At 33.0% G+C, this 10,592-nt stretch overlaps 1 protein-coding gene across 1 annotated transcript; it reads left to right on the forward strand.

Annotated features, from left to right (window-relative positions):
* Positions 1 to 2,030: 2,030 nt before the first annotated feature.
* On the forward strand, positions 2,031 to 4,930 carry LOC131069407 (actin-3). The gene is made up of 5 exons (XM_058004814.2): positions 2,031 to 2,222; positions 2,298 to 2,372; positions 2,558 to 2,951; positions 3,714 to 4,327; positions 4,663 to 4,930. The coding sequence occupies exons 2-5, from the start codon at positions 2,313 to 2,315 to the stop codon at positions 4,726 to 4,728; spliced, it is 1,134 nt and encodes a 377-aa protein (XP_057860797.2). The 5' UTR covers positions 2,031 to 2,222; positions 2,298 to 2,312; the 3' UTR covers positions 4,729 to 4,930.
* The last annotated feature ends 5,662 nt before the right edge of the window (positions 4,931 to 10,592 follow it).

Below are 10,592 nucleotides of genomic sequence, written 5' to 3' on the forward strand. Positions count from 1 at the left end.
AGTCCATTTGGTTGTCCTATATGGTATCAAAATATGGTTTAAAACTAAGGGCCTAATGTGTAGCATTAAGGATAAAATTTTAGGTTCAATTTTGAGATTGATTAGGGATTAATCATGAAGTTACTCTTGATGCAATTAGTAAGAAATTTGTTTTTCAAAATATAGTCTTTTATAATGTATCAATAGGTAATAATTTTTTTATCATTGCAGTTCCATTGGTTTAACTTTCAAGCATAAGGAAGAAGATGTGACAAAATGGTAGAAGGATAAGGGTGGTTCATAGATGAGTTACTAAGATCTAAGATGTAGGAAATAGAGCAAGGGTGTTGGGAGTAGAGGGAACCCAACAAAATGGAAAAATGAAATACTTAAATTACCTGCAAAATAAATACTCTTCAATCAACATGACATGAAAGATCACATGTTGCAAAGGAAACTAACAAAATTTATAGTTGGATTGCATTAGAATGAGAAGAAAAGGAACCTAAAAGTGGATGGGATCCAACAAATTCCAAGGAAAAATCCTTCCAAATAAATTGTCAAGAACAAATCCATCTCTTAAAGTTCATCATTCTAGATTCTTCCAAACAAACTATTTTCCTTGCTTTCGCTGAATAGAAACGTGTATGCTTATCATAACATTCCATTTTAAAATCAACTAGACAAAAATTGTTAGCCGCAACACATAAGTCTTTGGACATGATGAAATGAATGTCCCACTATACAATTTCGACATGAATCAAGTACAAGAACTCAAGATTCTTAATTTAGTTGTGATTGAGGATTGTAAACAAACATTAGATTTGGCATATGAAATTTAGTCTTCACTATCATTTTCTAGGCATGCAACTAATGCAAAAGTATCCAATTCATATATTAATTCATATTAGACGGGTGAATGAAAAAGTCATTCAAAAGAAAACTAATGTTATAGGACAACATGGAAATATGCATAAAGAAATGCACATGGATGTAGTACTTAAAATTGAGCAACATGCTAGTAAAAAAAATCCACTTCAAGTTGGGGCAGCTCTATTCTTAGTTTCCTACTATTAATTTGTAATGGATACTATTTCTTGTTAAGAGGGGAAAATGATTGTATCATTATAATCAACTTTATTGTTCATTATAAACAACTTTATTCTTCGCATATGCTTGTGCTATTCCTACATGAGCACTAAGTTATATCCTTTATAATCATTATCATTCATAATGTTCTAGTATCTCATTTTGATTTATATTTGTATGTAAAATACATAAAATATTTAATTTTTGAATAGTGTTATGTATTTAAAACATCAATATTTAATTTTATAAAAAAAAAAAAATTTAAACAAAAAAGATCTATTATCAAAATAGTAGATTGTATTCTCAAGTCGATAAGAGATTAGAATATTTTCTAATACTTATTTTCATCACAAAATGTGTGCATTTATAATTAATTTCAAAATTCATCATGCCATAGTTAACATATTAATTTGATTTTGGGGGAACAACACAAAATGTAAGAATATGTAAAATATTTTTTTCTTCAAGCTAAGCGGGTTTAACCTTCGAGGAAACTTTGTGGTTAAGCGCGCTTGAGTTGGAGTAGTCTTGGGATGGGTGACCTCCCGGAATGTCCAATACTTTACCTTTGTGAACATCAGCTAGATGCAATGAGTGCTAAGTGGACTACACATGAACCATGTGTCAATCAATTTGACTGAAAAACTATATAGTTGAATCTTATAACAATATCATAATAATGAAATTCACTTGAATTAAAATTCTAAAACACATAAATTATGAATAAAAATATACTTTTCTTTACATATATAATTTTCTTTCAGACTTTTAACATATAATAAAAAAAGTTTGTGTTTTTTTTTCGCTCCTGTAGCCACAAAGCTTAATCAATACAGGGAAAAAATTATAGATTTTGTCTCTTTTATGATTTTAGTCTTAATCTTTGGATTTCCCAGTCGTGAGCAATGGAGCTCAGAATGCTTTTTCAACAAAGCACCGCCCACAAACATATTTCGGTGCCATTTTTGATCTTTTGCTTTTGTAGAACCAGATTTATTCCTACTCTGCAACAGCTGCTCATCTGACAAATGACTCAAGTAATCTTTCCATGGCTATAAAAGCTCATCCCTCAATGCCTGTTTCATACAGTGCAGTATCATTTCAATTGCTGATCTTCTCTGCAACATTGCAATCTGCGCCCTACCCAATTGCCTGTAAGTCTCATAAATTTGGTATGTATTTTTTTTAAGATTAAAGAGCAGAGCAATGAAGTAATGCTTGTTTTGTAGGTGATCATTTAAAGAATGGAAGACGGAGATGAAGTGCAGGCTGTCGTGTGTGACAATGGGTCCGGTACTGTGAAGGTAACTGTGTATGAAGTTTCCACTGTCAATAATAGATTTAAATTGACGATTTCTGGATTTAGTTATGAGTAAGATTTTTTTCATCAGATTCTCCCACGCAACTAGATTCAGAAATCATCAATTTAAATTTCGTTGTGCACATAAATGTGAAATCTTTTTAAGCTGTAGAGTATGGGTATGTGTAGGCTGGAATGGCAGGGGATGATGCTCCAAGGGCGGTGTTTCCGAGCATAATAGGGCGGGCGCGTCACAGAGGAGTAATGGTGGGGATGGGGCAGAAGGATTGCTATGTGGGCGACGAGGCGCAGGCGAAGAGGGGAATCCTGAGCCTCAAGTACCCTGTGGAACACGGCGTTGTTTCCAATTGGGACGACATGGAGAAGCTGTGGCATCACACTTTTACCAATGAGCTCCGCATAGCGCCAGAGGACCATCCTGTTCTTCTCACAGAGCCGCCATTGAATCCCAAGGCCAACCGTGAGAAGATGGTGGAGATCATGCTTGAGGCCTTTGCCTCCCCTGCCACCTATATTGCTATTCAGGCCGTGCTGTCCCTCTATGCCAGTGGACGGACTACAGGTATGGCTCTTCATTTCTCCTACTCTGGAGCTCTTTTGTGATGGGTATCTGGGGAAGAAGAGAGAGGGGTTGGGAATTGGTTTTTGTTTGAGGGTTTACAAATATATAGGTTGATGAGCTATAAGCTGAACACTTTCAGTTAAGAGTCAAGTACCGTGGGTCACCATTCTATCAAAGTCATGAGAGCATGATCTCCACTTCGTTTCTGACATTTTAGTAAGATTTATTTTTAATAGGCTCATTCAGAACCATTTAATTTCACCAATAGATTTATTTTTAATAGGCTCATTCAGAACCATTTAATTTCACCAATAAACTGACAAGGAATTGTTTGTTCAATATCAAAAGTGTTTTTTTTTGAAGATTTTATATCAACTCAGAAGCGACTTTGCTATCCCATTTGAAGCATGAGTCATAGGTCGAAACCTCTTCAGCTGAGAGTCAAGGACTAAAGGTTATCCATTCCACCCAAGTCGTTAGAGCATTGTTCCCAACCTTTCTCTTATGATGTCAAGGCCTTGTACTTAACAAAACTTGATTCCTAATAAACTTATTTAGAACCATTCAACTTCACTAACAAACCAAATATATATTTGATTCTTCTCTAAATAATTTTATTCTTTTAAACGAAACACCCATATCATCAATGATAATCGTTTAAGATGCTAGGGTTTATATTTTCCACTAGTGTGCTATACAATCTTAGTAGAAACTAAACTCTCTTAAAATTTCGACTGAATTTATCTTGTATTGGAATGGTAGGAATTGTATTGGACTCTGGCGATGGGGTGACACATGTGGTGCCAATCTACGAAGGGTTTACACTTCCCCATGCTATCTATCGCCTTGATTTGGCAGGGCGTGATTTAACAGATGCACTCATGAAAATTCTGACAGAGAGAGGTTACAACTTCTCTACTACTGCTGAACGTGAAATTGTACGTGACATGAAAGAGAAACTAGGTTATGTTGCCCTTGACTTCGAGCAAGAAATGGAGATTGCCAAATCCTCCTCATCTTCTGAGAAGACTTATGAGCTCCCTGATGGCCAGGTCATCACCATTGGAGGTGAGCGTTTCAGGTGTGCTGAAGTTCTATTCCAACCTTCTCTTGTGGGAGTTGAAGCCCCTGGCATCCATGAGACCACCTTCAATTCCATCATGAAATGTGATGTGGACATCAGAAAGGATTTGTATGGTAATATTGTGTTGAGTGGGGGATCCACCATGTTCCCTGGCATTGCTGATAGGATGAGCAAGGATGTCACTGCTCTAGCTCCCAATACAGTGAAGGTCAAGGTGGTGGCCCCTCCTGAGAGGAAATACAGTGTTTGGATTGGAGGTTCAATTCTGGCTTCTCTTAGCACCTTCCAACAGGTACTATTATTCTGAAACGATTATTCAATCATCAGGATGTAATATGGTGTCGTTGGCTAGATGTTATATAGCTGAAGTTTTGACTTTTTCTCGATGAGGACTGATGTCATTCATTTGAGGCGATCCTCATCGATGAGAAGTCAAAACTTTAGTTATGTAGCATCCAACCATGGATGCCATGGTGCATCCTAATAGCTAGATAGTCATTTTCCTATTACTTTTTAGTTTATATATGTTTGAAATAAGGTTCAGAATAGAGATAGATTCTTGAAAGCATTTGTTAAAATCATAATGAATCATTTTAAAGGAAAAAATGTTGTGTTGTGTTTGGACAGATGTGGATAACCAAGGCTGAATATGAAGAATCTGGACCATCTATAGTTCACAGGAAGTGCTTCTAAATAAATTGGTTCAAATTGATATCGGTATTTTCAGTGGTATTTTTTTGGTTAAAAATTGTGAGCTAACTGCGCAAAGGAGGTTGTCGCATTGGTTTTACCTTTTAGCAATGTTAGTTCATGCTACTTGAGTGGATAATTTAGTGGAGCAGATGTTTGAGAAAGTTTTGATGGGAGAAAATATATGATTGAAATTAGACATGAAGTGAAAGCCTTGTCACTTTTGTCTCAATTTTGAAAAATATTATTAGAATAATATGAATAATCCGTGTTATATTTATGTTTGTGTGACAAAATACACAAAATATTTTACTTTTGAATAGTGTAATGAAAAAATTAATTTTTAAACAAGGAAGATCTATTGTCAAAATAGTAAATTGTATGCTCAAATCTATTCCTTAAGGTGCAAAAAATATGAGATATGAATATTTTCCAATGCTTATGTTCATCACAAAATGTGTGCATTTATAATTGATTTCAAAATTCATGGGGCTTAACTTAACATATTAATCTGATTTTCGGGGAACAACACAAAATGTAAGAATATGTAGGGTAAATCTTTCTTCAAGTTTGAAAAAGAAGTTCCCTTGAATTAAAACCTTAAAACCCATAAATTATGAATAAAAACATACTTTTCTCTACATATGCGTAATTTTCTTTCAAGATTTTAACATATAATAAAGAATAGACTAACTTTCCATATCTTTTTTTTTCTGCTATAAGTACAAAGCTTAATCAATACACGCATAAATGATAGATTTTGTCTCTTACATGATTTTGTGAAAAAACTAACCTAACACGTGCACACACTTTCTAGCTAGATTTATAAACACTACAAATTGATCATCTAAACAATAATTAAAGAGAGGATTTATACCATGATAGAACTAACACCATATGAATTATTAACCATTATAAATCAAAGCCTATGATTACTATTTAATTATTGTTTGGATGATCAATTTCTTGTGCTTATAAATCTAGTTAGAAAATGTATATTGTGTTTGGTTAGTTTCTTAACAAGATCTCACAGATTAATAACTAACTCCACATGAATTGATAACAATTACAAGTCAATGCATATACATACTATAAAACTATATTTTATTTTCAAAATAAGTCATGCAACATTGATGTCATATTTATTTGCATACTAAAATTGTACATAGCATAATAATTAAATACAATTCGTGTCAATTGGCCCTTGGTCTATTGTTGAAGGGCTCCGACATCATAAGGGATGAGGCCAGGATGGATAAGGTCGGGCGAATTTGACAGAATGGGTACAAAATTTTATATTAAGAATGTGCATTGAAAGCATTTAAATTTAAAACAACTTGCCAGCATACTCATGCAATCAATTATCTTTAATATTTTGCAACAATCATAATTCTAGTTTTGTCTCAAAATGTGTCTTCTTTAAAGCTAAACATTCTCTAAATATATCATAATATTGTATCCATAAATTATTCTAAATAAAAATATCCAGAAATCTACATTTTTAAACAATGTTAAAGATAGCATAATTTAAAAATAACTAGTCTTTTTTTGAAAATGTGGTGATTTTTTTTTAATCATACGAATTCTTATTTTTTGTTGTGTGGCTTTGAAATGTGATTCTATTTCATTTCACTATTTTTAAAATAGACTTATTATTATTGTAAAATAATAATGTATACTTTATTTAATAATCAAAAATAGATATTAAAAAATTGACTTCTCTAACAATTTAAACCCTCTTATCTATATTTTCACATTCTAATTAACCTATACAAAAACTAATTATATTCTAACTTTTAATTCTCTCATTAATACAAAAGAAATCATGCTAATAAATCATATATTTTAAATATTGATATATATTTTCCATTATCAATTTCTTCTATATTTTATATCCATTAAAAATGGCTACTATTCCATCTTGTTACCAATGTGAGATATTAGTATAAAATATCCTATATAAAATTTGAGATCTTATATGATTTTTCTTGGTGGGCCATAGTTTACATAATTAGGAATGTTAACATCATGGAGTTGGTAAATTTTACTATTTTAATCTAAAATATTATAATTTTTTTTTATAGTTATTTTCAATGGATAATAATTCTAAGAGTAAGAAACATTTAAATAAAAGTGAAATTGTGGCCTTTATTTCTTATCATTTTCATAAAAAAAAATTATTTTAAGATATTTTAAATTCTAAAAATTGATTATTAGAACATAATGTAGTATTATTTGTCTCTTCCAAATTCCAAATAATCTATTTTTGACGATGACAATTGGAGAGTGCATTATGTCTATCCAAATATTGAAGGTAGAGTGCGATTTGAAGAGAAAGGAAGCACAATTTGAATCAATTGTGGAAAGAACATTCCACTTTTGAATGATCTAGGAAACTATTTGACAAATCTTCTCTCCTCTTAAACCCATAAGAGATAATAGTGCTAAGTGGCTGGTTGAGTAAGTAAAGACAAGATTGGAACCATGTTGTTAGAAGTGTTAAGTCGGTTGATCAATAGGTAGCTAAAACCAACATGGGCTAACAGACACAACCATTTTTCTGGCTAAAAAAATATTTTTGGAGCCATGTAGATTTGGGTCATGTATTATTCTAAGCAATATGAGTCAACCAAATAGCTAAGTTTGGATAGTAGACAGGGAGGGTGTTGAGAGGAGGTAGACTATACAGCTGTGAGGAAAGAATTACATTCAAGCATATTTTTTCAATAGAGGTTGCATGCTAATAAAGTGGAGCTAACGCAACAAGTTCCTAGAGTGTTGCAAATGAATTGTAGATCATTTGTGTGGAAGTAGAAGTCCATTTTCCACTACGAGAAGGCAACCCAACAATTTTTTACATCTAATCTACAAAAATGACATGAAAACCTTCTATAAATTTAAATTTGAAACGGGTAGAAAATTCAAGTGTAATGGTCAGTTAGACAAATCACACAAATGCACAAAAAACATCAAAAACATGCATAAACAACCATTTTATCGAAATTCTATATCTTCTTCTTCTGATTGAGCATTTGATGAAGTGAATAATGCACCCATCCTCCACTTGATTGGATTGCCTCTTTGATGGATTGTGGATTGCTCCCCACTACACAACAAAAGGGATGGGATGGATAGATAAGTGTGATAGAGGGATTTGGCTAAATGTGGGATGATTTGGGAATAATAAGGGTGCAATGAATGGAATCTAAACTCAAATTATCAGCATAAGGTAACTTGGATGATGGATATGGAAATGAAGGGAGAGATTCCAATTTATAGATTGGAGGGGGCCAAAATGGAGGTTCAAGATTGATTTGAAATGGAGGGTTGAGATTGAAAGAAGGTGGGAGAGGATTGACAGGACAAGGTGTGGGATTCAAGAGATTTGCCTTAGAAGTAATTCTTGTCTCCACACTGCTCAAGTACATGATGAAGAGATCCCCAAGTACATTGGAAGAATTAAAATGAATTAAAAATTCCTTGGGGAAAAACAAAAAAAATTAAAAATTCTCAAATAATAGATTGTGTGGGAAGAATAAAGGGATAAAGGAATTAAAAATTGTTTGGGAAGAGAGAGCATGGGAAGTGAAAAGGATTTGAAATCCTTTGACATGACCAAAGTTGGTGCATTTAAGGTTTGGAGGGTGATATGGGAAAGCCATTTATGGCAAAGAGTTAACTCATCCCTAATCAAGGTGATTAAGGATTGCAAATAATTAGGGAGAGTGATTAGGTGGGCTAATGAGGGATTAGAATGCAAGCGGGAAAGTTAGGAGGATGTGACATGAGGAGAGAGAATGAGTAGAGGAATACAAAATTGGAGAATAATGATAAACATGATTAGAGAAGAATTAATTAAGCTACATGAGGATTAGAAGAAGTGATTTGTAGGAATCATGTAGTTAGGTTAATTAATTAAAATTAATTAACTAATGGGAGTTTAGAAGGAATAATGATGGTGGTGACTTTAGAAGAATGGGAAAATGATTAACTTATTGATAAATTAATTATTGGACTAAAATGATAATATTAATTAAATTTGATTTAATTAATTTTAAGAAGAATGAGGTAGACATAATTAAATAAATTAATTCTGTACAGAGGCTTAAATTAATTAAATTAATTTTAGACATCTACAAAATTGTTGCTTTTGAAGGAAAAACAAGATGAAATGACAATGTTAGAGCAACATCATCTAGTAGAATGTTGATTTTAGGACATGAAAGGACTGAGACAACTTGTGTGGACCTCTCATATTGATCTAGACTAAATGTGCATTATTTTAGGGTAGGAAATGGGACTAGTGGTTGCCCACTAGATAGATTTGGCTACTTTTAGACGCCAACAAGGTAGCCTTTGTCCACCTAGGTTGGCCTTAACTATGTTGAATAAGGACTAGCAACATTTTTAGCATATGAAAATAAACTTAAAAGTCTTATTTGCTTATGTAAATTTATCGCAAATTATGCATAAGACTCTAGAAACTAACCTACAAACATAAACTTACTAAAAGAGAACTTGCAAAAAAAGGTTCCTAGTGGAAATTTACCACAACCAACCCCTTGTAAGAATTCAAACACGTCCACTTTGAAAATCTCATTTTTAAAAAAAAAAAAGTTACAATATTAATCAATGAAATGAAACTACTTTCCATTAAACCTCTAAGTTGAAGCTTAAGGGTTTATGAAAACACTACAAAGTAAGCAAAGGTGGAAGAAGGACTTAGGAAACACAATTAATTTTAGATCAAAATAGATTTTGGTGTCTCAAAAGTGACTAGTATGGGATGTTGAAACCTCGGCCTAAGGTACCTCCAATGGAGTTACGATATAGATAGGGCTATGACCTTCAAATGGTGGGAAAAGGAAGCTTCCATGCACATCTACCAGCAAAATGGTACAAAGATGACAAAAGAGAAATGATAGAGGAGGGTTTAAAGAACTTTTATTCTCATGCAATAAGGTTGGCGATGAAAGGTTTGACTTGGAAAAGGCATGCAAGGAGGTAAGGGTGAAAGACATAGATCAAAAAATTGCACAAGATGGTGAGAGAAATGAAGGGTGAAGACTTGGAAGGGTGGTAGGATGAGACAAAAAGGAAATCTTATAAGTACTTGAGAAAAACACTTATTTTCATAAAATCCTATAAAAAATTCTCACCTAGCTCGAAACTATAGAAATCAGCTATAAGGCTTCAAGTAAATTAGTAATAGCAATGTTTAGGAGCAAGATAAAAACTATTGGAGACCCTAGGTTTGCAGTTAGCTCTATCTAGACATTTTGAAATGTTGTAGCAATGTCGTGCGTGACAAAAATAGTAAAACCTTGAGAACCAATTAAATTTTACTTTTTCTACATTAAATGAAATAAAGATGGGCACCTTTTATAAACTTTCTTTGAGATTTCAACGATAGAAACTTAGCAAGTGGGAAGTCCTAGTAATTAATTCCATCACATCCGAAGTGTTTGGTGATAGGATGCAAAGACATGGCCAACCCATTGGCTAATTAGTTGTGGATGGTGTTCATAAATGAAAATTAAGCTTAATCCTAGAGGACCTCAAGCTTAAAGAGGGCCATTTAGGGTAGTTGTAAAAATTGATTACTTTGTGTTTAGACGTGTTTTAAGGAGGGAAAGATGGGCTTACACATACAATTCCTTAACAAGAGGTAAAAGGATAAAAACAAGGGGAAACTATATGAAGGCTCAAGAGATAGGAAGAGAACAAAAAGTAAATGAAAAATAACACTTAGGGAGGCTAAACAAGGTTAGTAACAAAATTGGAAAGGTGATGAATATAGCTAGGGATGACATAGGCTAAACAAAAAGGACCAAATTTACACACAACACACACACATGGAAAAGTGA

This window comes from Cryptomeria japonica, chromosome 10 (genome assembly GCF_030272615.1).
Source record: "Cryptomeria japonica chromosome 10, Sugi_1.0, whole genome shotgun sequence".
Lineage (NCBI taxonomy): Eukaryota > Viridiplantae > Streptophyta > Pinopsida > Cupressales > Cupressaceae > Cryptomeria > Cryptomeria japonica.